This window comes from Bubalus bubalis, chromosome 5, assembly GCF_019923935.1.
Source record: "Bubalus bubalis isolate 160015118507 breed Murrah chromosome 5, NDDB_SH_1, whole genome shotgun sequence".
NCBI classification, from domain to species: Eukaryota; Metazoa; Chordata; class Mammalia; order Artiodactyla; family Bovidae; genus Bubalus; species Bubalus bubalis.
Genome location: NC_059161.1, coordinates 9,460,405 through 9,487,391, shown reverse-complemented (window position 1 = coordinate 9,487,391; position 26,987 = coordinate 9,460,405). Strand labels below are relative to the sequence as shown.

The window sequence follows — 26,987 nt, the reverse complement described above, 5'->3', positions numbered from 1 at the left end:
AACTATGTTCTGTGGTAGCCATACCAACAATTTAAATGGCTTGAAAACTGTAGTAAAAAGATCAGTGGTCAGTACAGTAAGGTCCATGGGCCAAAGAGAATTTGTGGATTCACACACATTATGCATTCCCTTCACTACCTCATAAAACTACCATTTGATATCAAATTGCTTTCCATGAGGGGATATATTCTCTAAAACAGAGTATTTGTGAAACATTCTAAAAAATCTTCATCATGCTCTCTGAAAGGAGTCTAAAGTACTTTAGTTTGACATTCAGAGTTCTGCTCACGTTGGCCGTATCTTTCATTGTTCTCTATGTACCTTATTCCAATCAAACTGCATTTCTCCCTCTATCCACACTACTTCTGACGCTTTCCTATCTTGAGGCCTTTGCGAATGCTTTTCCCTCTACTTGGAGTGTCCAATTCCACCTCCACTGGTCTAAAATACCACAGTCCACCTTAAATGTCCCATCCTTCATGAAAAATTTCCCTCACCTTCTTTACTAGATGAGAGCTTTCTGAACCCCCTACGGTGTTTTCTTTGTATTTCATCTACATCATCTAAAGCCTTTTTTCTTTGAGTTTTTTCCCAACACCTGACTTTGCCGTTGTTGCTGTTCAGTTACTAAGTCATATCTGACCCTGCATTCCCACAGACTGTAGCATGCCAGGCTCCTCTGTTTTCCACTATTTCCCGGAGTTCCCATGCTCAAATTCATGTCCATTCACTCACTGATGCTATCTAACCACTTCATCCTCTGCCACCCTCTTCTCCTCTTGCTCTCAATCTTTCCTAGCATCAGGGTGTTTTCCAATGAGTTGGCTCTTCGCATCAGGTGGCCAAACGATTGAAGTTTCAGTTTCAGCAACAGGCCTTCCAATGAATATTCAGGGTTGATTTTCTTTAGGATTGACTGGTTTCATCTCCCTGCAGTCCAAGGTACTCTCAAGAGTCTTCTTCAGCACCACAATCTGAAAGCATCAGTTCTTTGGCTCAGCTTTCTTTATGGTCCAACTCTCACATCCATACATGACTACTGGTAAAACCATAGCTTTGATTATATGGACCTTTGTCAGCAAAGTGATGTCTCTGCTTTTTAATATGCTGTCTAGGTTGGTCACAGCTTTCCTTCCAAGGAATAAGCATCTTTTAATTTCATGGCTGCAGTCACTGTCTGCAGTGATTCTAGAATCCAAGGAAAGAAAATCTATCACTCCTTCCACTTTTTCTATTTGCCATGAAGTGGTAGGACTGGATGCCACAATCTTAGTTTTTAGAATATTGAGTTTTAAGCCAGCTTTGTCACTCTCCTCTTTCACCCTTATCAAGAGGCTCTTTAGTTCCTCTTCACTTTCTGCCATCAGAGTGGTATCATCTGCATCTCTGAGGTTGTTGCTATTCTCCTGGCAATCTTGATTGCAGCTTGTGATTTATCTAGCATGGCATTTCACATGATGCACTCCACACATAAGTAAAATAAGCAGGGTAACAATATACAGCCTTGTCATACTCCTGCCCCAATTTTGAATCAGTCAGGTCTTACCTCCTGGTCTGGTAACTGGTCTAGTACTCCTATCTCTTAGAATTTTCCAGTTTGTTGTGATCCACAAGTCAAAAGCTTTAACATAGTCAATGAAGCAGAAGTAGATGTTTTACTGGAACTTCCTTGCTTTTTCCATAATCCAACCAATGTTGGCAATTTGTTCTCTGGTTCCTCTGACTTTTCTGAACACAGCTAGTACCTCTGTAAGTTTTCAGTTCATGTACTGCTGAAGCCTACCTGGAAGGATTTTGAGCATAACCTTGCTAGCATGTAAAATGAGCACAGTTGTACGGTAATTTGAACATTCTTTAGCACTGACCTTCTTAGCAATTGAAATGGAAAATGACCTTTTCCAGTCCTGTGGCCACTGCTAAGTTTTCCAAATTTGCTAACACACTGAGTGTAGCACTTTAACAGCATCATCTTTTAGAATTTGAAATAGCTCAGCTGGAATTCTGTCACGTCCACTAGCTTTATTCACAGTGATGCTTCCTAAGGTCCACTTGACTTCACACTCCAGAAGTCCAGCTCCAGGTGAGTGACCATACCACTGTGATTATCTGGGTTATTAAGACCTTTTTGTATTCAGTTCAGTCACTCAGTCGTGTCCGACTCTTTGCGACCCCATGAACCGCAGCACGCCAGGCCTCCCTGCCCATCACCAACTCCCGAAGTTCACCCAAACTCATGTCCATCGAGTCGGTGATGCCATCCAACCATCTCATCCTCTGTCGTCCCCTTCTCCTGCCCCCAATCCCTCCCAGCATCAGAGTCTTTTCCAATGAGTCAACTCTTTGCATGAGGTGGTCAAAGTACTGGAGTTTCAGCTTTAGCATCATTCCTTCCAAAGAACACACAGGACTGATCTCCTTTAGAATGGACTGGTTGGATCTCCTTGCAGTCCAAGGGACTCTCAAGAGTCTTCTCCAACACCACAGTTCAAAAGCATCAATTCTTCGGTGCTCAGCTTTCTTCACAGTCCAACTCTCACATCCATACATGACCACTGGAAAAACCAGAGCCTTGACTAGATGGACCTTTGTTGGCAAAGTAATGTCTCTGCTTTTCAATATGCTATCTAGGTTGGTCATAACTTTCCTTCCAAGGTGTAAGCGTCTTTTAATTTCATGGCTGCAGTCACCATCTGCAGTGATTTTGGAGCCCCCAAAAATAAAGCCTGACACTGTTTCCACTGTTTCCCCATCTATTTCCCATGAAGTGATGGGACCAGATGCCATGATCTAAGTTTTCCGAATACTGAGCTTTAAGCCAACTTTTCCACTCTCCTCTTTCACTTTCATCAAGAGGCTTTTGAGTTCCTCTTCACTTTCTGCCACAAGGGTGGTGTCATCTCTTTAAGGTCAGCAGAACTTTGCCTTATGCATAAAAGATACTTGTTCAATATAAGTATTTTGAAGCAATGTTTCCCCACATTAAGTATAAAAAAATTTAACTTTTTAAAAGAAAAATTGTTTTTAATCCTAAAATGTACTTTTCTTAACTCCCAGTAAAGATTTTGCTGCAGTTATTGACAGAAAGGCAGCCCACCATTTACTTTCAGTCTGATCCCTAAACAAACTTAATCAGAAGTGAGTATCACTGAGAGTTTATTCAAATAGTAATTTCCTTGTGGTGGTGGGTTAGTTGCTAAGTCGTGTCTGACTCTTGCAACCCCTTGGACTGTAGCCTGCCAGGCTCCTCTGTCCATGGGATTCTCCAGGCAAGAATACTGGAGTGGGTTGCCATTTCCTTCTCCAGGGGATCTTCCCAACCAGGAATTGAACCCAGGTCTCCTGCATTTCAGGCAAATTCTTTACCAACTGAGCTATGCCAGAAGCCTAATTTCCTTGAGGCTTTATGAATTAAAAATATTAAAACAAATATTTTAGATCTTGACTTACCTTTGATGCACTTCTTTCTACTGGTTTGTGATTCTGTGTTATATAACCTAACAAAGCCTTCTTCATTGGCAACTGCTAGTATATGCTCCATATTGGGAGCTACGTAAGAAATAAAGAATAAAATAAAGAGTAAGAATAAATGTTAAAGCCGAGTTTAAAGCTATATATATATATAAACAACACAATACCGATTAATTGAAAAATACAAGGTAAACACAAAGAACCTATTTGGAAAGAGGCAAGACGATTCTGCCCATATAGCATCTGGTATAGTAGAGGTTTTTCTGAGTTAAAGATGGCTTAAAATTTGCCATAATGTCTAATTTAGTAAGTGACTAAAAAATACCAATCTTCAGATAATCTCTTATTTAAAGGGGAGCTGAATCAAGAGTGATACCTGAACAAAACAAGAGTGGTACTGGCCAATGGCAAAAAAAAAAAAAAAAAAAAAAAAAAAAAGAGGGGGCGAACATGACATAGGCCTCCAGCAGGCTAACCCTATTAAATTAATATCCCTTTTCCTCAACTTTTTACTTTTCCTCTCTTAAACTTTTAGCAGCAGGGACAAGCACTTCTACTTCTGTGAATATGTTCCCCAATGCACTGCAAAAGAGATAGATTCAATGAGATCAACATGATGGCTGAACCTCTGTAACCCTTTCCTGATATCAGATAAAAACAAACAAACTAAAAATGATGCTATAAGAATCTTATGCTTTAGCAGAAATATATAATTATGCACAGAGATTAAGAAAAGTATATTTTATAAATGAGAAGAGAAGAAAGGAGATATTAGAAAAACTCTACCATCTAATTTACTTATTGTTAAAAGAGAGACAGCCTAGGATATTTTCCCTCTAAAGAGTGAACCAGATCATTTCTGACCAAGCCTCGATTATTCAGTAATTCTCTTACCGGAAGAGAAGGTGCATCCAAAAGGAGGAACTGGGGTTCCTGTTTCTCCATAAGAAGTATGCTCATCATTATAGTTGCACTGATAGCCAGTGAGCAGGGACTGTAGCGGGTACTGTGAAGACCATCCTAAAGGAAGACAAAACTCCTTATAGATTCTAATATATCATCACATTTCAGTACTTCTAACAAATGCAGAGGCAAAAATTAACTTTTAAAAGTTTCATATACTTTACTATAGATCTATTCACTATCCATGGCCCTCTGGAATACAGTTTCAGGTATTTTCCTAAGTGGTCCTAAGGAAAAAATGAAAGAGCACTTCTCAACTTCTGGTGAGATAGAGCTTTGGGCTTACCATCTTGAATGAAGACTCTTGCTAACGTATTTAAGATGGCAAGACACCAGCGGCCTTTGTATGTTACTCCTTCCCCCATCCTTTGGTGACAACCACAAAAAATAACCACAAAGATTACCCAGTCATTCTTATCAAGTAAAATTCTATGTTTTTAGAGTTCTAAATCATTACTGCAAACTTAAGTTACTAGCAACATCACACATAATCCAATGGTCGGAGTCAAAGGAAATAACGTATGAGGTTGGCCAAAAAGTTCGTTCAGGTTTCTGGTAAGGTGGTGTGGAAAAATCAGAATGAACTTTTTGGCCAACCCACAACGTCAGTGCACCTACTGTAGCCACTAACATCAGTTCAGTTCAGTCGCTTGGTTGTGTCTGACTCTTTGAGACCCCATGCACTGCAGCACACCAAGCCTCCCTGCCCATCCATCATCATCTCCTGGAGTTTACTCAAACTCATGTCCATTGAGTTGGTGATACCTTCCAACCATCTCACCCTCTGTCAGGCCCATTCTCTTCCTGCCTTCAATCTTTCCCAGCATCAGGATCTTTTCCAATGAGTCAGCTCTTCACGTCAGGTGGCCAAAATAATGGAGTGTCAGCTTCAGCATCAGTCCTTCCAATGAATATTCAGGACTGATTTCCTTTAGGATGGACTGGTTGGATCTCCTTGCAGTCCAAGGGACTCTCAAGAGTCTTCTCCAACACCACAGTTCAAAAGCATCAATTCTTCGGTGCTCAGCTTTCTTCACAGTCCAACTCTCACATCCATACATGACCACTGGAAAAACCATAGCCTTGACTAAATGGATCTTTGTTGGCAAAGTAATGTCTCTGCTTTTGAATATGCTGTCTAGGTTGATCATAACTTTTTTTCCAAGAAGCAAGCATCTTTTAATTTCATGGCTGCAGTCACCACCTGCAGTGATTTTGGAGCCCCCAAAAATAAAGTCTGTCACTGTTTCCCCATCAATTTGCCATGAAGTGATGGGACCAGATGCCATGATCTTAGTTTTTTCAATACTGAGTTTTAAGCCAGGTTTTTCACTCTCCTCTTTTCACTTTCATCAAGAGGCTCTGTAGTTCTTCTTCGCTTTCTGTCACAAGGGTAGTGTGTCACCTGTGTATCTGAGCTTATTGATATTTCTCTCGGCAATCTTGATTCCAGCTTGTGCTTCATCCAGTCCAGCGTTTCTCATGATATACTCTGCATATAAGTTAAATAAGCAGGGTGACAATATGCAGCCTTGACGTACTCCTTTCCCAATTTGGAACCAGCCTGTTGATCCATGTCCAGTTCTGTTGCTTCTTGACCTGCATACAGATTTCTCAGGAGGCAGGTCAGATGGTCTGGTATTCCCATCTCTTTAAGAACTTTCCAGTCTGTTGTGATCCACACAGTCAAAGGCTTTGGCATAGTCAATAAAGCAGATGTTTTTCTGTAACTCTTTTGCTTTTTCGATGATCCAATGGATGTTGGCAGTTTGATCTCTGGTTCCTATGCCTTTTCGAAATTTAGCTTGAGCATCTGGAAGTTCACGTACTGTTGAAGCCTGGCTTGGAGAATTTTGAGCATTACTTTGCTAGCGTGTGAGATGAGTGTAATTGTGCGGTAGTTGAGCATTCTTTGGCGTTGCCTTTCTTTGAGACTGGAATGAAAACTGACCTTTTCCAGTCCTGTGGCCACTGCTGAGTTTTCCAACTTTACTGGCATATTGAGTGCAGCACTTTCACAGCATCACCTTTTAGGATTTGAAACAGCTCAACTGGAATTCCATCACCTCCACTAGCGTTGTTTGTAGCGATGCTTCCTAAGGCCCACTTGACTTCGCATTCCACAATGTCTGGCTCTAGGTGGGTGATCACACCATTGTGATTATCTGAGTCATGAAGATCTTTTTGGTATAGTTCTGTGTATTCTTGCCACCTCTTAATATCTTCTGCTTCTGTTAGGTTCATGTCACTAACATATTCACAAGTAAATATTAGTTCTTACACTCTCTTTTTCCTTTCCAGCACTGAAATTCTAGGACTCTAAAACGTTAACGGTAACAAGTCATAGTATCTTAAAGTTTATCACAGCAATTTTAAGCCCTGAATAGTAGTAGTAGGTAGGGTCTGGAAGTCTTTAAAGAAGGTGAAATCAAACACAAGTTTTGAAAGGAGAGTAAGTGCTCACTGAATATATGAAAGAGGAAGAAATTCAGAGTGGAGGGAAAGCTTACTCTGCTTGGGTCAGAGACCCGATGTGTTCTATGGTCCTAAAATAGTAAACCATCTACAAGGTTTTGTTTTACCATTTTGCTGTGTAGGTTAACATATTTTAAATATATAAAACATTCATTTAGTATACAGTTATTGAGAACCAAATATATAAGCATTGGAGGAAACAATGAAGCTACAATCTACAGAACAGTCTAAATAATTAAGAAATTCATGCATATTTTAGAGTACTCTCAATTCTTACTTTTGGTGATATAAAAAATGTCCTTTGGAGAAGACATTTTAGCCTGATATAATCTCACACAAATCTAGTTCTGCAGGTTCACAGAAATAACCTGAAGGAATACAAAGGAGGCAAAGAAATTAAACTCAGATTTAGTCATTACTCCTGGGGGCATTACCTTAAGGCCAGATATCATTGTAAACAAGCCATTGAAGACCACTAAGAGAATAATATGAATACAATAATTAGTTATGTTGTAGAGTTCACAAATATCCATCTACAGACAGAAAGGCAGTCCTTAAAAGCCTCTGTTTTAAAATGATATTAACATACAGTTTTTTACAGAGTAAGATAGGGTGATCAAAAAAATGACTTTTCAAGCTTAAAGTCAAATTACATTAGGATAAATCTGTGGGAAAAATAAAGTGGAAATATATTCAAGGGAAAAAAAAACTATGTAGAATATCTAGCAGTTCATACTTTAAAAAATGGTTGATGTGACTATTAAATCATTACTATAATATTTATAGTGTATTAGACATAGTTTAAAGACTGATGCAGCATTTTCATTTAAGAAGGTAAACACAATATGGTCAGAAATGATATATCCTTTGCATCTGTTTAAACTTTTGAAGAAAACTTCAAGATCAATTTAAAAATACACAGAAGAGTAATCAGCTTTCATTTTAGAAAGATCATTGGCAGCAATATGGGAAGTAAACTGGAAAGAGGGAAACTAAGAGGCCATTCAAGAGACTTGTTATAGTCCAGACAAGAAGGTATAAAGGCCCAATTGAGGGAAACAGAATTGTAAACATAATATAGATCCAAAATATGTGAAGAGGCAAAATCAGGAGATTTTAAGGGAACTTCTCTGAAAGGGTATCTTGAGGAAAATGGAGGAATTCTGATTGACTTCCAGGTTTCTGACTGTGAAGACCAGTTTAAAACAATGAGACAATTTCCTAAAGTAGGTAATATAGCAGGTTAGGGGAAAAAGTGAGTTTGGTTTTGGTACATGAATTTGAGATGTTTCTGGGACTGACCACCTGGATGAAGATGCTTATACACCTCTCATAGATAGAAGGTTGCAGGTAGTAGTGGAAGAAATCCTGGTTACAGCTATGATAACCCATGGGAGTTGGTAGAAACAGAAAAGGGGCCTAGGATAGATCATGAAAGAAGAAAGATGGTCCTACAAAGTTTGGTGCATGATATATAACAATGAATGAATTTCAGTGCCTAAACACAAAACAATGAATGAGTATTTGGGGGCTTGGTGTGGGCTGTCTCAAAACATACCATAACAGCATATTGATTATTTTGAATTGAAGTTGCTTGAGAAGCAGCTGATGCAAGAAGGAAACCCTGACCTTCCTGTCTCCCTGAAAAGCAGGAAATAAATCTCTCCTATGAAAGGTGCACTCCTTGCAACTGGAGGTAGAAGGTCACCCTTATCCGACAGAGAGGAAATTCAGAGCCAAGAAGCCTGTGTAAACAAACCTTGTAACTTCTTTTAATTTACTACCTCAAGCCCAAACTCTGCTTAGATTCCTTACTAATTACATAGCCCAAACTTAAGTTTCTTTGTCCTGTCAATTCCTCACAAATTTATTGCCTTTTTTTTGGTCTGAAAAGTATAAAAGCTGCCTGCTTTGGCCACTTCTTAGGTACCATTTCTATGAGATCTCCATGCACATGAATTAAAATTTGTTTTTCTCCTGCTAATCTCTCGTGTCTAATTTATTAGTCCAGCCATACATACTCAATCAGGGTAGAGGGGAAAATTTACCCTTCCCGGAAAAATATTTATGAATCAGAGATAAAAAGAAAGTTGACAGAATGTAGAGTTAAGAGAAGAATCTGTTTCAAAAGAAAGACTACCTAGCTTGATCCAGGTCACACAGACAAGTAAGGAGTGGAGGTGAAATTAATCAGCAAGACAGAGCTCTTAACTTCCACGCTATACTGACATTCATGACACCAAGGATACAGAAGTTAGTAAAGCAAGGTTGCAGCAGAGACAGAAAGGAGAGGCTTTTAGAATATAATTTAAAAGACTGTCTAAGAGATAAGGATGGTAGAATTTTATATTGGAGGAAGGAAGTTGAGGAGCTACTCCCCAGTCTTCTCAATATCTTTTTTCAAGACCTATGCCTTAAATATAAAAAGCTCACTTCTCACATTTTCTTTTTGTTTTCCACACGGTTTCAAGGGGAAAAAGACCTTGTTCATCTTTAAATGAATGAGATTTCATTTGCGGCCAAGCTTAGTTTGGGTGGTAACCCCCTTATCAAAAACTTACCAGAAAGTGTCAGGTTGATGACACTAAAACCTAAAGGTCAAAATTCTTATTGCCAATGTTTTAACCTAAGGAACTTCAAGAACTGGAAAGAATAAATTGGAAGCCTATATACTAACATGAAGTATTTCCAAGTTCTATCGTAAAAGTAAAGAGATAAAACACTTTAATCCCACTTCCACAAATAACAATACTTCCTACTTCTGGCATTGAAAAACATTTTGGAATAAAATACTTCAATCTATTAATAGTGGTCATTTGTGGGAAATGTGCTTACGGGCATTTTTCACTGTATCACTACGAATTTTCATACCCTTGAATTAATCAGGAAGAAAAAATTCTGACCATGCTAGAAGCAGATGTTCTGTTCTCTCTGCCTGACTGAGTTCTTTTTAAGAGCCGATCCTATTCTCTGGTGTATATAGCAAACGGTAGGGCTCACTGTTTCCACTACAAATGAATGAATTAATCAATGAGTACGAGCCTTGACGATCTCACACAGCTGTTCGTTCAGAAAGCCACACACACTAAAATGCACGCGTTTTCCAGTTAACGTGCAAAACAGACATAAACCGTAATGGAGGTCAGTTAACTCAACGTCCCTCCCTCCCTCAGCCTACACGACTAAAAAAAAGCCTCGATTACGACGAAAAGTATCTCGAGGGCACGCAAGTGCGGCTTTCTTCAGTATTCCTAGCTAGTACGAACTTATTCTGGCTGGGGGAGAACTCGGCGGCTGGGAAACTGAACTGAAATCGGCATTGGTCCGAAGAGTTGTTCTGGGGGAGGTGAATCCCGCCGGCAAAAGACAGCGGTTAGGGCCGTTACTCACCATTTCTCGGGACGCCAAACTGGGGCTGGCGGAGCACCGAATTGAAGAGCATCTGGGACGGAGGAAAACGCTCAACTAAGGAAAAAGCCGTGGAAATGCCTCCAGATTCAGCGGAAACTGTATCCTGCGCCCCTTAGACCACGACTAGCTATTGCCTCCAACTCCCGCCACTGTAAGCCCCGGTCACCAAACTCCCCGCCAAACTGACGTCACGCCCTCTGATTGGCTCTTGCCGCGGCGTCCGGGCGCGTACGAGTCATTTCCCCCTTCGAAGCCCCGCCTCCTTCTCGCCCAGCCGCGGGAACCTAGCGTTCCAGAGCTCCCTGAGCGCCTGCGCGGGGGGCCGCAGGGGCGCTGGCGAACGGCGGGGAGCCCAGGGCGCATGCGTAACACGGCTTGACAGAGCGCGGAGGAAAAATCCGCGAGAAGGTGGTGGAAGAAGATGGCGGTAGTGGGGCCGAGTTTGCAATCTCTATGAATAGGCTATTCGAGTAACTGTATGGGTCATGGCGTCAAATTCAACTAAGTCTTTTCTGGCAGATGCCGGCTATGGCGAACAGGAGCTGGATGCTAACTCTGCCCTTATGGAGTTAGACAAAGGTATTTCGAAAGAGCGGGCTGCGCGGGTGAAACGTATGTGGGGGGAAGTGGCGCCACCAGGCGGTGGTAGCCGCGCTAGAAGCTGGGAAGGCGCATGCGCGGTGCTTCCTGGGCATGGGCGGGGTCGGGCGCCTTTGCCTTTGGTGAGCCCAGGGCTTTTCGGGGCTTTGGGAGGTTGGCAGAAAACGGCAGCGTTGCTAGATTGGCCTTGTATAGCTGAAAAAGTAGAGAGCTCCTGCGAAAGGCTCGTTTGGACCACTTGAGGGCACAGCCCCGCGATTTTCCACGCAGTTTCTAAAAGTGCTGTATTGAAATTATGAAATTATTTTTCAGTATGTGCAGTTGAGACCAGGTCTTCACCAAGACTGCTGCATCTTGCACCGACTTTACAGCGATTCATTTGATTTCTGTAATTCTTACCTGCCGGTTACTAGGCAGGTCACAAATAGGGCCAAGACATCCGAAAAGCATAGCCCCTACTCATTCTCTGCTTCCCTCATAGCTCAGCTGGGTAAAGAATCTGCCTGCAATGCAGGGTTCGATTCCTGGGTCCGGAAGATCCGCTGGAGAAGGGATAGGCTACCCACGCTAGTATTCTTGGGCTTCGCTTGTGGCTCAAGCTTAGTGTAATTAAAGCAGTGTACTTTAAGGGCAGGGTCAGATCAATGGAAAGATTAGAGAATCCGGACTTACTTGGGAGCTTGTGTATGATTGATGATTTTCTAACTATATTTCCTATATTTGGTAGTTTTAAAGGGGATATTTGAAGCCTATCGATAGAGATGAAGTAATGTTACTTAGAAACTACAATTAAGTCCTAAAAACACAGTAAGTGAGACGACATATATCCTATTTCATCCATTAAGATACATATTTTTTCACATATTAACATCTCTGAAACGGAGAGTCATCTTAAAAACCGGTAAAATAAAGTCTTAGTTATTATTTAATTGGGCTCCCTTTGAGGCTCAGCTGGTAAAGAATCCGCCTACAATGCGGGATACTTGGACTCGATCCCTGGGTTGGGAAGATCCCGTGATGGGAAAGGCTACTTGTTCCACTATTCTGGCCTGGAGAATTCCCTGGAGTGTATAGTCCTTGGGGTTGCAGAGTCGGATACAATGGAGCGACTTTCACACACATTCTCTGCAGATGAGTTCTATTTCCTTAGGGCAGTGGAGGGACGGGACAGGCTTGGTGAAGTAGTAGAAGCTTTGGAGAGACTTGAGTTGAATTCTAATTTCACTAGTTTTATGATCATGGACATGTCACTTAACCAAACCTAATCTTGTTTTTTTTTCTCTGCAAAATGAGTAAAATACCACTGAGCTGGCAAGATTGTTGTAAATATTAAGTGATATAATGGTATGCAAAAAAGTCCTTATTAAATGCAGAAGAGATTTGCCTTATCTTTTAGATAGGGATTTGGAAGGCAAGGGCAGGTATTTCTTGGTAGAGAACTCAAAGTATTACAATGACTCTTTTGTTTCAGTGTACTTGTTATTTTTATTGAATGGGGGAAACATCACTTGGTATACAGTTAATTTTTGATTAACTGTAGCCAGTGGGTAATATATTAAGAACTGGACTAGAGGTTAGAAGGCAGTGGCAGCTCACTCCAGTACTCTTGCCTGGAAAATCCCATGGACAGAGGAGCCTGGTAGGCTGCAGTCCATGGGGTTGCTAAGAGTCGGACACGACTGAGCGACTTCACTTTCACTTTTTACTTTCACGCATTGGAGAAGGAAATGGCAACCCACTCCAGTGTTCTTGCCTGGAGAATCCCAGGGATGCGGGAGCCTGGTGGGCTGCCGTCTATTGGGTTGCACAGAGTCGGACATGACTGAAGAGACTTAGCAGCAGAAGTTAGAAGGATTTTTAAGTCCATTTGGAGCCATTTCTCAGCCCTCTGACTTGGACACTATGTTAACTTTTCTGGGACTTAAATTTTTTTTTACCCTGTAGACATTTAAAGTGCAGTTGGTCCAGATAAGAGTTTCTCAGACCTAAAAACAAACAAACAAACGTTTAACTTCTTTTGATCAACATGAAAGTGTCATAACACTCCAATGAGATATTCCTTCCGTTGAGTCACAGTAGTGCAAGTCCATCATCCAAGAAAATGATGTTGAGCTTTGCTTTCTCTTAAGGAAAACTATAGGGCTTTTTCCTTCTGAAACAGAAAATCATAATATCAGATGTGTTTTTTAAACACTGCATAACCTTTTCCTCCCCATTCTGTTAATTCCTTCCCTATTCCCCAATAAGAGTTGCAGGTCTACATATCTAATATTTCTACTAATTCTACAGAGATTTTCTACACTGTGGTCTGGGTGGGCTCATCCCATAATGACAGCAGAGCAGTACAGTAGTGTAGAACAGAATTGGGATGGGACTCTGAAGAGAGAGATCTAGAATTCTTTAATTCCTAAAAACTTGCAGTTGTGGTAAGAAAAAAATGTAACACAATGTTTCCTTCCCAGAAGTTGAAATAGGAATATTTTACACCTGTAAGAAATGTATAGATGGCTATTGAGTGTTTACCTGTAAACCAGGTGTTGGTCCTAGATCATGTTTAATCCTCCCAGCAGCGCCTTGGGTGATGTAAGATGGTATTCCATTCCATAACATCTTACGGAAGAACGCAAAGTAACTTTTTGACCAACCCAGTATTTTACAGGTGGAAGTTGGTCTGGGGTTGCCTGAATGCATGGATGCTCCACAGATACCAGTGGGGCTACTGCTGTAGAGAGGAGGTGGTTGTAATAATCCAGGGAGAAGAGAATAGGGGCTTGGGCCAGGTTACAGCGAAGCTGTGTGAAGTGCTGAGATTATGTATGTATTTTGAGGTAGGGCCAACAAGATTGGCTAATGAATTAGTTGAGGATGTGAGAATAAGAGGTCAGGAGAAACTCAGAGGTTTCTTGGTTTTTTTTGGTCAGAGTTATTGGAAGTATATATTGTTGTTTACCGAGTGGATGAAAATCAGATCATTGTGGGACTATTGAATTTGAGCTATCTCTTAGACATACAAATGGAGATGTTGGGTAGGCAGTTAGATATACAGATGTGATACTTGAACTCCATTATAAACAAGTATCTGTAGCATGAGTGTCAAGAAACCCACTTGGGAAATATTACCATTGGAAAAGACCCTGATGCTGGGAGGGATTGAGGGCAGGAGGAGAAGGGGACAACAGAGAATGAGATGGCTGGACGGCATCACTGACTCGATGGATATGAGTTTGAGTGAACTCCGGGAGTTGGTGATGGACAGGGAGGCCTGGCATGCTGCGATTCATGTGTTGCAAGGAGTCGGACACAACTGAGCGACTGAACTGAACTGAACTGATAACCTGTTATATGGTTATGACTGTTGCACTTTGTTCTAAGCATTTTGAGCAAGCATGGCAGTAAGGTATTTATTTCTGATCTCTCTAGAAATAAATGGATGCTCTTTTAAAGCTGACTGAAGTCCGTTTGTTTAGGATGTAGTTAGTAACACAGGACAATAGTCATTAATTCATTTAACAAATATTTACTAATCACCTGCATTGTGTTAGGCACTTAAACTTGGAGCTGTATTAGTGAACAAAACAGCTTTAAGAACCTCACCTGAGGGAGGGAGGTTCAAGAAGGAGGGGATATAGACTATGGCTAATTCATGTTAATGTATGGCAGAAATCAAACCAGTATTGTAAAGCAATTATCTTTCAATTAAAAATAAATAAATTTTTTTTTTTTTAAAGACCAAAAGGTGGGCAGTGGCCCAATTCCTGGAAATCTCCTCCCCTCCCCGCAAATAGTTAGACTAATCCTCCCATTCAGTAGCCTATGAAATTGTCTGGCCCAGAAGAACTAACCATGGCCACATTTCAAGACCACAGCACTCACCCTCTGTAGTGGCCCACACTATATCTATGGAGTCTGTTTCTCTTTGAATAAATCTACTTCTTACCTATAGAAAAAAAAGAAGCTCACCTAAGGAATCAGACAGGACTAGATTAAATATGGCCTTGTTAGGACAAGAAGTTTGGATTTTATGCAAAGTACATTGAGAAGACAATGAAAGTTTTTAAGTGGAGGACTGACATGGATTGGTTTACATTTTTGAGGATCACCTTCACTCCTATGTAGAGGTCTTTCTGCCTTCCCCTTTTTAAAGTTTTAAGCTGATAACCATGCTGCCTGAGTTATGAAGACAAAGCAAACAGAGTTAACTGTTAAATCAAGTACAACTTATGTATATTGGACATTTCATAATACAGCACATCATTTCTATAGTACAGGCATTATAAAGGACATACCTCACATAATTTATTCAGTTAGTGTAACTTTTTCACTAAAAATTGTCAGTCTAAAGATTTTTAAGTCAGCTGATGGGAAGTGTCACGATGATTTAGGAAAATGGTATGCAAGATCTCCACCCTGGGTGGAAAGGAGAAGCTACTGTAGAAGACACCACTCAGCATGCCTGCTTTCTGTGAGGTTGGTCTTGGGAGGGATGAGATCAAAGAGCAATGGAGAAGAGAGCCGTTTCCCTTTCCTGTGCCTGGGCAATGAGAAAGGAGGACATGCAGGGGTTGGAGTTGCTATCCGAGGTGCTGGTGAGCTTAATGCTGCATGGAAAACTTGACGGTATGTTCAATGAAGAAATTGATAATGAAATAGAGCAGATCGGATCAGATCAGTCGCTCAGTCGTGTCCAACTCTTTGCAACCCCATGAATCACAGCACGCCAGGCCTCCCTGTCCCTCACCAACTCCCAGAGTTCACTCAGACTCACATCCATCAAGTCAGTGATGCCATCCAGCCATCTCATCCTCTGTCGTCCCCTTCTCCTCTTGCCCCCAATCCCTCCCAGCATCAGAGTCTTTTCCAATGAGTCAGCTCTTCACATGAGGTGGCCAAAGTACTGGAGTTTCAGCTTTAGCATCATTCCTTCCAAAGAAATCCCAGGGCTGATGTCCTTCAGAATGGACTGGTTGGATCTCCTTGCAGTCCAAGGGACTTTCAAGAGTCTTCTCCAACACCACAGTTCAAAAGCATCAATTCTTCAGCGCTCAGCCTTCTTCACAGTCCAACTCTCACATCCATACATGACCACAGGAAAAACCATAGCCTTGACTAGATGAACCTTTGTTGGCAAAGTAATGAAGTATGCCGTAAATCAGGACAACTATCTTGTCTCCCTTATTTTTCCATCTGAATTATCAGACTGAAGAAGAGCACAGGTTGCTTTTACACTGTCCGTATTGGCACAGATGTAGTTGGCATGATAAATAAATGTGAGGCCTTGCAAGTATCCTCATATCCCCTTCCAAAGAGGGAGATCTCTGCAGCCAAGATTGTACCAAGTGGCTTAATTCCGTGCCATAAGTGATTCAGAAATTGACATGTGATCCACACTGAGTCAAAATCTTTCTCTTTAAGAATCTGTACTACCAGACCAAACTTGGTTTGATAGTGTTGAGAGGTGGACCTCTTGGCGTTGGCACATGTGTGCTCAGTCGTGTCTGACTCTTGGTGACCTTCCTCTGTCCACTGAATTTTCCAAGCAAGAATAGTGGAGTGAGTTGCCATTTCCTACTCCAGGACATCTTCCCGACCAAGGGATCCAATCCATCTCCTGCATTACAGGTGGATTCTTTCCCACTGAGCCATCTGGGAAGCCCATGGACCTCTAAGATCATGTATAATAAAATTGAGGTGAAGGTCAGACTGTTAACTGAAAGTCACATAAAAACAAGCATTGTAATGGACTGTTTCTTAAAGCCAGTGATCCCTTGGCCAGCTGTGAGAACTGATCCAAAAATTCAAGACCCTTCTTTGGTTCTTATTGAAATCCACAGATTCATTTTTATGTGTGGCTATTGCTGTCATCTCACATGCTAGTAAAGTAATACTCAAAATTCTCCAAGCCAGGCTTCAGCAATACGTGAACCGTGAACTTCCTGATGTTCAAGCTGGTTTTAGAAAAGGCAGAGGAACCAGAGATCAAATTGCCAACATCCGCTGGATCATGGAAAAAGCAAGAGAGTTCCAGAAAAACATCTATTTCTGCTTTATTGGCTATGCCAAAGCCTTTGACTGTGTGGATCACAATAAACTGTGGAAAATTCTGAAAGAGATGGGAATACCAGACCACCTAACCTGCCTCTTGAGAAATCTGTATGCAGGTCAGGAAGCAACAGTTAGAACTGGACATGGAACAACAGACTGGTTCCAAATAGGAAAAGGAGTGTGTCAACGCTGTATATTATCACCCTGTTTATTTAACTTAAATGCAGAGTACATCATGAGAAACACTGGGCTGGAAGAAGCACAAGCTGGAATCAAGATTGCGGGGAGAAATATCAATAACCTCAGATATGCAGATGACACCACCCTTATGGCAGAAAGTGAAGAGGAACTCAAAAGCCTCTTGATGAAAGTGAAAGTGGAGAGTGAAAAAGTTGGCTTAAAGCTCAACATTCAAAAAACGAAGATCATGGCATCCGGTCCCATCACTTCATGGGAAATAGATGGGGAAACAGTGGAAACAGTGTCAGACTTTATTTTTGGGGGCTCCAAAATCACTGCAGATGGTGACTGCAGCCATGAAATTAAAAGACGCTTACTCCTTGGAAGGAAAGTTATAACCAACCTAGACAGCATATTCAAAAGCAGAGACATTACTTTGCCAACAAAGGTTTGTCTAGTCAAGGCTATGGTTTTTCCTGTGGTCATGTATGGATGTGAGAGTTGGACTGTGAAGAAGGCTGAGTGCCGAAGAATTGATGCTTTTGAAATGTGGCGTTGGAGAAGACTCTTGAGAGTCCCTTGGACTGCAAGGAGGTCCAGCCAGTCCATTCTGAAGGAGATCAGCCCTGGGATTTCTTTGGAAGGAATGATGCTAAAGCTGAAACTCCAGTACTTTGGCCACCTCATGTGAAGAGTTGACTCACTGGAAAAGACTCTGATGCTGGGAGGGATTGGGGGCAAGAGGAGAAGGGGGACGACAGAGGATGAGATGGCTGGATGGCATCACTGACTCGATGGATGTGAGTCTGAGTGAACTCCGGGAGTTGGTGATGGACAGGGAGGCCTGGTGTGCTGCGATTTATGGGGGTGCAAAGAGTCGGACATGACTGAGCGATTGAACTGAACTGAAGAGCTGTTATCTTGTAGCTTACAAAATAAGTTATTGAATATCCTGAAAGTTGGTGTTCATAACATTAATTTGTATATGATTCTAAATCAGTATTCTTTGTGCATATTGCACAATATTACATACCTTCTCACCATGTATATTTATAGACAGTTTCTGAAATTTGGGGGAAGGATGCTTTGTTGACTATCATATATACATCAGTTTTTTATTCTTGCTTTTTAAATATAATTTACTGAGATGTTACCATGATCAGTTTATTAAGCTGTGGGTTGTGGGATGGCCTTGGTATTATGTGTGGTGCATGCTTGTGTTTGTATTTCTCCCTTCCTTCGTTCATTTTTAGGGAATAGAGTTTAAGATGTTATGGTTTAAGATGTTAGGATGTTACGGTTTCATTTTGAATCATCCTTACGCCTTAGCTAAAGCAAATGTGTACAATAATGTGTACTCTCATTACAGTTTGTATTGGCAGTGTTCTTTGTAGTGGATACTAGACGTATTGGTGGTCCCTTAGTGTCTTATGAACATTCTCCTATGCTTGAGGAGTGGCCCACATCACAAGCCTGTCTCATTGAGGTGCAAGCAAAAGCTCACTTTCCTAGTTTCCCTTTCAAGAGCGCAGGATGTGAACTAGGCTTTGCCAGCCAAACTTCCTCCAAGCTCTGTGATTTAGAGACACAGGAAGGCAGAGTTGAAGAGTACACTGGCAGTTTCCTGCCCAGGCAGCAGCGAGGGCTACAACATTCCTAGATGACAGGAGTGCTAATTCTAGCATTTGGTGCTTCCCAGCAACAAAAGTTTTAGTCATCTAATCAGTTTGGTAGGGTGGAGATAAGTATTCTTAAGAGTTCAGCCTTGAAACTGTTTATTACTTGAATAAACCCTCGGTCAAAACTCACTTCCTGCCTAATCAGAGTTAGCTTCTGTTGCTTGCAGCTAAGAACTCTGACTGATACAGGCTACCTAGAAATGTATGCTGTTTTAAAAACTTGATTAATAAATCCCAAGTTTACCATAGTTTATATTATTTCTCTTCAGTTCCTTGGAATTTGTCATCCTTCAGAAGTGTACTACTCTGAAATCCCATTGCAATCTCTTCTTTAGTTTTAACCTTTATCCTCTAGTTGCTTGCTGGAAATGCATTTTAACATAATAATTAGGACCAGATTGCTAGGATTTGAGTTCTGTCTCTACCACATATTAGCTGTTTTTCTTAGGCAGGCTGCTTACCTATTCTTTATCTGTGTATTTTTAAAATGGGAATTACTGAACAATATCTAACTTCTATTAGTATCAGATCAGATCAGATCAGTCGCTCAGTCATGTCCGACTCTTTGCAACCCCATGAATCACAGCACGCCAGGCCTCCGTGTCCCTCACCAACTCCCGGAGTTCACTCAGACTCACATCCATCAAGTCAGTGATGCCATCCAGCCATCTCATCCTCTGTCGTCCCCTTCTCCTCTTGCCCCCAATCCCTCCCAGCATCAGAGTCTTTTCCAGTGAGTCAACTCTTCACATGAGGTGGCCAGAATACTGGAGTTTCAGCTTTAGCATCATTCCTTCCAAAGAAATCCCAGGGCTGATCTCCTTCAGAATGGACTGGTTGGACCTCCTTGCAGTCCAAGGGATTCTCAAGAGTCTTCTCCAACGCCACAGTTCAAAAGCATCAATTCTTCAGCGCTCAGCCTTCTTCACAGTCCAACTCTCACATCCATACATGACCACAGGAAAAACCATAGCCTTGACTAGACAAACCTTTGTTGGCAAAGTAATGTCTCTGCTTTTGAATATGCTGTCTAGGTTGGTTATAACTTTCCTTCCAAGGAGTAAGCGTCTTTTAATTTCATGGCTGCAGTCACCATCTGCAGTGATTTTGGAGCCCAGAAAAATAAAGTCTGACACTATTTCCACTGTTTCCCCATCTATTTCCCATGAAGTGATGGGACCGGATGCCATGATCTTTGTTTTTTGAATGTTGAGCTTTAAGCCAACTTTTTCACTCTCCACTTTCACTTTCATCAAGAGGCTTTTGAGTTCCTCTTCACTTTCTGCCATAAGGGTGGTGTCACCTGCATATCTGAGGTTATTGATATTTCTCCTGGCAATCTTGATTCCAGCTTGTGCTTCTTCCAGCCCAGTGTTTCTCATGATGTACTCTGCATTTAAGTTAAATAAACAGGGTGATAATATACAGCGTTGACACACTCCTTTTCCTATTTGGAACCAGTCTGTTGTTCCATGTCCAGTTCTAACTGTTGCTTCCTGACCTGCATACAGATTTCTCAAGAGGCAGGTTAGGTGGTCTGGTATTCCCATCTCTTTCAGAATTTTCCACAGTTTATTGTGATCCACACAGTCAAAGGCTTTGGCATAGCCAATAAAGCAGAAATAGATGTTTTTCTGGAACTCTCTTGCTTTTTCCATGATCCAGCGGATGTTGGCAATTTGATCTCTGGTTCCTCTGCCTTTTCTAAAACCAGCTTGAACATCAGGAAGGTCACGGTTCACATATTGCTGAAGCCTGGCTTGGAGAATATTGAGTATTACTTTACTAGCATGTGAGATGAGTGCAATTGTGCAGTAGTTTGAGCATTCTTTGGCATTTCCTTTCTTTGGGATTGGAATGAAAACTGACCTTTTCCAGTCCTGTGGCCACTGCTGAGTTTTCCAAATTTGCTGGCATATTGAGTGCAGCACTTCACAGCATCGTCTTTCAGGATTTGGAATAGTTCAACTGGAATTCTATCACCTCCACTAGCTTTGTTCGTAGTGATGCTTTCTAAGGCCCACTTGACTTCACATTCCAGGATGTCTGGCTCTAGTCAGTGATCACACCATCGTGATTATCTGGGTCCTGAAGATCTTTTTTGTACAGTTCTTCTGTGTATTCTTGCCATCTCTTCTTAATATCTTCTGGTTCTGTTAGGTCCATATATAGTGAGAGTTTAATATGTGTAAAATGTTGATTAGGTTGTCTAACACAGAATGAGCATTTAACATGCATCATCATCATCTTCATGATTAACTGCTGTTCTCATTGTTGTCTTTTTTCATGCAGACCTCAGAAAACTCATCTGTCTGCTTCGCTTACATTTCAGCCCCTTGGCATTTTTATCCAGCTTATATTTCCTGGTCCTTCATTTCATTAACTTCTTACCAGTGCTTTAAATTTTCATCCAAGATTCTATTCTAGTCACATGTGCCCAGATCAGATCAGACCAGTCGCTCAGTCGTGTCCGACTCTTTGTGACCCCATGAACTGCAGCACGCCAGGCCTCCCTGTCCATCACCAACTCCCGGAGTTCACTGAGACTCATGTCCATCGAGTCAGTGATGCCATCCAGCCATCTCATCCTCTGTTGTCCAAGTCTCCTCCTGCCCCCAATCCCTCCCAGCATCAGAGTCTTTTCCAGTGAGTCAACTCTTCACATGAGGTGGCCAAAGTACTGGAGTTTCAGCTTTAGCATCATTCCTTCCAAAGAAATCCCAGGGCTGATCTCCTTCAGAATGGACTGGTTGGATCTCCTTGCAGTCCAAGGGACTCTCAAGAGTCTTCTCCAACACCACAGTTCAAAAGCATCAATTCTTCGGCACTCAGCCTTCTTCACAGTCCAACTCTCACATCCATACATGACCACAGGAAAAACCATAGCCTTGACTAGACGAACCTTTGTTGGCAAAGTGATGTCTCTGCTTTTGAATATGCTATCTAGGTTGGTTATAACTTTCCTTCCAAGGAGTAAGCGTCTTTTCATTTCATGGCTGCAGTCACCATCTGCAGTGATTTTGGAGCCCCCAAAAATAAAGTCTGACACTGTTTCCACTGTTTCCCCATCTATTTCCCATGAAGTGATGGGACCGGATGCCATGATCTTCGTTTTTTGAATGTTGAGCTTTAAGCCAACTTTTTCACTCTCCACTTTCACTTTCATCAAGAGGCTTTTGAGTTCCTCTTCACTTTCTGCCATAAGGGTGGTGTCATCTGCATATCTGAGGTTATGATATTTCTCCCAGCAATCTTGATTCCAGCTTGTGTTTCTTCCAGCCCAGCATTTCTCATGATGTACTCTGCATATAAGTTAAATAAACAGGGTGACAATATACAGCCTTGATGTACTCCTTTTCCTATTTGGAACCAGTCTGTTGTTCCATGTCCAGTTCTAGCTGTTGCTTCCTGACCTGCATACAAATTTCTCAGGAGGCAGATCAGATGGTCTGGTATTCCCATCTCTTTCAAAATTTTCCACAGTTTATTGTGATCCACACAGTCAAAGGCTTTGGCATAGTCAATAAAGCAGAAACAGATGTTTTTCTGGAACTCTCTTTCTTTTTCCATGATCCAGCGGATGTTGGCAATTTGATCTCTGGTTCCTCTTCTCTTTCTAAAACCAGCTTGAACATCAGGAAGTTCACGGTTCACGTATTGCTGAAGCCTGGCTTGGAGAATATTGAGTATTACTTTACTAGCATGTGAGATGAGTGCAATTGTGCAGTAGTTTGAGCATTCTTTGGCATTTCCTTTCTTTGGGATTGGAATGAAAACTGACCTTTTCCAGTCCTGCGGCCACTGCTGAGTTTTCCAAATTTGCTGGCATATTGAGTGCAGCACTTTCACAGCAGCATCTTTCAGGATTTGGAATAGCTCAACTGGAATTCCATCACCTCCACTAGCTTTGTTTGTAGTGATGCCAAAGGCAGCCAAAATTGCTGGAGAAAGTCATACGACTTGGTATGTTTGTGGCTATTATCAGAAATGATACAAACCCTAACTGGCTTTCAACACAGACCTGCAATACTACGATGTTTCTATTGTCATGACTCTCAGCTTCTTCAGTGACATTTCAGATCTTTTAAATTTTCAGAAAAAGCCCAAATCCTGGGTTTTATATGAAATCTCATTTCATTTTTTAAAATTTGACAGTGCATTCAAAACCTTAAAAAACATTGTATCATAAAATTATTCTGAGGGCCAGATTCAGGGATCTACTATTAATAGTTTTAAGTCAAATAAGATACATGGCAAAGACTAGCTTGAGGATCTACTTGCCTTTCTTTTCAAAGCAGCCTCATGGCTGCCTGGGTCCCCACCCTGGAGATTTGCTAGGTTTGGGGAGGAACCCTGCTGCTGCTGCTGCTGCTGCTAAGTTGCTTCAGGCATGTCCGACTCGGTGCGACCCCATAGACGGCAGCCCACCAGGCTCCCCCTCCCTGGGATTCTCCAGGCAAGAACACTGGAGTGGGTTGCCATTTCCTTCTCCAATGCATGAAAGTGAAAAGTGAAAGTGAAGTCGCTCAATCGAGTCTGACTCTTAGTGACCCCATGGACTGCAGCCTACCAGGCTCCTCTGTCCGTGGGATTTTCCAGGCAAGAGTACTGTGCATAGACATTTTTGAAAATTTTCAAAAATGTTTCTGATGCTGAACCAGAGCTGATAAACCATTGGCCTAGCAAAATGTTCTGCACGTTTTAAGTAAGAAATAGGAGAAATTTCACTGCTGCCAAATGAATTTTAATTAAATAAGCTGTTTACACACAACTTGCTTTAGTTCTTCCTAGTCTCCCTGTGTGTTGTGACTAAGTTAAGCACTGTTTATCTCCAGGCATTGGAAGGGAAGAGAACTCTGTTTCTTTGGCGGGAGAATAAAAGGTAAAATACAGTAAAAGGCAATCACATCTGTCCACAGTAGGTCTTCACAGGAGCATTCTTATGATCACACTTAGGTCTTTTGATCAGGGCATTTCCCCTCAGATTTGTTGTAGCTAGCATCAGAAGTAAAGTGAATAACCTCTCTTAAACCCCTCTAAGAGTAGGATCTGATTGTGCTGAGCCCCGGTTTTCAGGTGCTTGGCTTATCCTGGAGTTAAAATTGGCCTGGAGCAAGCAAGCTGGATACCACACTGTCCCAGGCTAGGAATGATCTCCTGGGGAGAGCAGTGAGCGGCTCAGAAGAGAGGTCTTTGCTCCCTTCTCCAGGGTTGGAACCTGGGTAGCCTGGATGGAAAATAGGAATCCTGACCAGTAGACCGCCAGAGACTGGAGGCTAGAAACAAAATGGCCTTGGCTCTTTCCCCCGTTTGAAAGCAAGAATGTTTTCAGGAGGCAAAAACCATGAAAACAGGTAAAAGTTTTTATTAGAGACACAGCATAACAGGTGGCGGAGCACACAGAAACAGTTTAAGATAGAAGCAAGGCAGAATTACATACCCTGAGCAAAAGGGTTTGGGTGTCCTGTCTAATGAGGAGGAGCGCAGTAAACCAGAAGCTAGGCAGAGACACACACCAGGGGAGGAGGGCGGGCATCCTGAATGAGGAGCGCAGAAAGAATGTGGTTTAATCACTTACATAGGACAGTCCTTCTGGATCTTTGCTTGCATTTGGCTAATTATCTTGTTTCTTTATGCCTGACTGGTCCTAGGACCCTCTCCAAGATGGGTGCACAACTTTTTGTTATGATGAATCCCACCACACAGGCCTGTGGTTACATCTCCACGCTTACTGTGGAGGGTGCGGGGGGGTGGCAGGGCCTTCCCTTTTTGACCCCCAAGAAGCCTTCCTGTGCATGTATAGATAGGGAAGTCTTCCCTGACCTCAGGAATGGGGACCTTATCTCTCTACTTTAGCAGAGCTCAGCTTTTGCCACTAGCTTTGTCCTTGGGGTGTCTGGATGAGAAGAAAGCTTCAATTTTATTCCACTTAACAAACACCAGCTGTCGGGCCCAGAGGTTCATCTATCTCCTACCACAGGAATGTTGCTATATCATAGGCCTTAATGCACTTCTTAACCTCAGCTATGCAGATGACACCACCCTTATGGCAGAAAGTGAAGAAGAACTAAAGAACCTCTTAATGAAAGTGAAAGAGGAGAGTGAAAAAGTTGGCTTAAAGCTCAGTATTCAGAAAACAGATCATGGCATCTGGTCCCATCATTTCATGGCAAATAGATGGGGAAACAGTGGCTGACTTTATTTTTGGGGGCTCCAAAATCACTGCAGATGGTGATTGCAGCCATGAAATGAAAAGACACTTGCTCCTTGGCAGGAAAGTTATAACCCACCTAGACAGCATAGTAAAAAGTAGAGACATTGTCAACAAAGGTTTGTCTAGTCAAGGCTATGGTTTTTCCTGTGGTCATGTATGGATGTGAGAGTTGGACTGTGAAGAAGGCTGAGCGCTGAAGAATTGATGCTTTTGAACTGTGGTGCTGGAGAAGACTCTTGAGAGTCCCTTGGACTGCAAGGAGATCCAACCAGTCCATCCTAAAGGAGATCAGTCCTGGGTGTTCATTGGAAGGACTGATGTTGAAGCTGAAACTCCTTTACTTTGGCCACCTGATGTGAAGAGCTGACACATTGGAAAAGACCCTGATGCTGGGAAAGATTGAGGGCAGGAGGAGAAGGGGACATTAGAGGATGAGATGGTTGGATGGCATCACCGACATCAATGGACATGAGTTTGGGTGAACTCCGGGAGTTGGTGATGGACAGGGCAGCCTGGCGTGCTGCGGTTCATGGGGTTGCAAAGAGTCGGACACGATTGAGCGACTGAACTGAACTGAACTGAATACGCTTCTCTCTCTTGCACCCTACCTTCTCATTTCCTCTCTCCTAAGACTCTCATATCAGAAAATAAACAAGACATTTACTGTTCTTTAGCTCATGTGCCCAAGGCTCTGTTATAGGAATAAATGTCTATCTTGAATAAAAATTGACCACACTAGAGAAATCAGAATATTTCTCTGGCAGATGCAAAATTATCTTTGGTACATTTTGAATCCGTTTAAATAAATTGGTCTGAGATTCAGTTTTAACGGGAAGGTAAAGTGGATCATATTCTGTTGAGGAGACTCCTTGTACCTAGACTACTTCCTTCTTTCCCTTTTTCATCCCAACTAAGGTTAATTTATTACAAACAGAACTTTGCTGTCATGTGCATCACTCTAACAGGGAGAGAGAGAGAAGGAAGGAAACCCAGTTGCTCTGGGTTCCCCCGGCACATGTACACAAGCACACGTCTCTCCCTTCTGTGCCTTCACCTCTGTCTTGAGGCTTGCCTTTCTTTCACTTCACTGCCCTGGCTTTGTGTCCCTTGACCGCCTTTTCAAGGCGTCAGGAGCCATTGCTAGTCAACCAGAAGGTCTCTATTGGCACTTAGTGCATTTAATGGGAAGAAGACTCCAAGAGCTCCCAGTGGCAGTTCTTGTGTGTATGGAAGTTGGTGAGTGAGGTGTGTAGGGAGAGGGGAGCAGACAAAGAAGGGATATGTTCTGAATATCTCAGAAATTAATTTTGGATTAATTTTCCCTTAGGAACTTTTATTATAAGCAGCCATTAGATTACTGTTAAGTACTGATGGTGCTATTTTTTTCCTATGAGGAAATACGTTCCAAGTACCAGATAACTAACCTGAGTGTGCCTACAGAACTTGAGTCATTAGTAAGTTGTAGAAATTGCATGTGCACATTTACTTTGTAAGTCTTCCACAATGAGACAAAGAGGCACCCAGGAAAGAGCCCTCTGTCCACTGGGAATCAGCCGCACAGTGTAAGAGCGGTGAGTTCAGTTTCAGTCAATGTCTCACTGAGGACTATAGCCCTGGAGACAGCTTTCCAGAAAGCTTTGAGAAATCGCTCTGAAGACGTAGGGGGAGAGGTCAGTGTATCGTGCAATTTTGACTAAGGAGTATGTGCAAGCCGGCAGATATCTCGGTAGGTTACTGACAGTCTCAAGGAACACACATCTCAGTTAATGACTTCAGTGCTTTTCTAAGTGTGGGAAAATGCAGGACTCCAGGTTGATAAATTTTTTCCCCCTGAAATATAACTGCCTAAGGGCATGTTTGGCCTGTTTTCCTTAAAACACAGAGTGCCTCATCTGGTTCTTTAAACTGAATTCCTTTCAGGGTGTACTGTAGGTCAGTGACTCATTCCTCATAGG

The 26,987-nt window shown here is 42.0% G+C and overlaps 2 protein-coding genes across 3 annotated transcripts in view; one reads left to right on the top strand and one right to left on the bottom strand.

Annotated features, from left to right (window-relative positions):
* DTL (denticleless E3 ubiquitin protein ligase homolog) overlaps positions 1-10,519 on the bottom strand; it is a 49,526-nt gene extending 39,007 nt beyond the window's left edge. Inside the window, exons 1-3 of the mRNA XM_006073084.4 lie at positions 10,297-10,519; positions 4,363-4,488; positions 3,448-3,546 (exon numbers count right to left, since the gene is read on the bottom strand). Of these exons, the coding sequence (XP_006073146.2) occupies positions 3,448-3,546; positions 4,363-4,488; positions 10,297-10,348 (277 nt within the window). The 5' untranslated portion in view covers positions 10,349-10,519. The remainder of the gene's footprint in view (positions 1-3,447; positions 3,547-4,362; positions 4,489-10,296) is intronic.
* Positions 10,520-10,662: 143 nt separating this feature from the next.
* The window catches only part of INTS7 (integrator complex subunit 7), an 88,500-nt gene continuing 72,175 nt past the window's right edge, over positions 10,663-26,987 (top strand). For both annotated transcript variants that reach the window (XM_025285434.3, XR_003109359.3), the window contains exon 1: positions 10,663-10,896. In XM_025285434.3, coding sequence (XP_025141219.2) covers positions 10,803-10,896 — 94 coding nt within the window. In that variant the 5' untranslated portion in view covers positions 10,663-10,802. The remainder of the gene's footprint in view (positions 10,897-26,987) is intronic.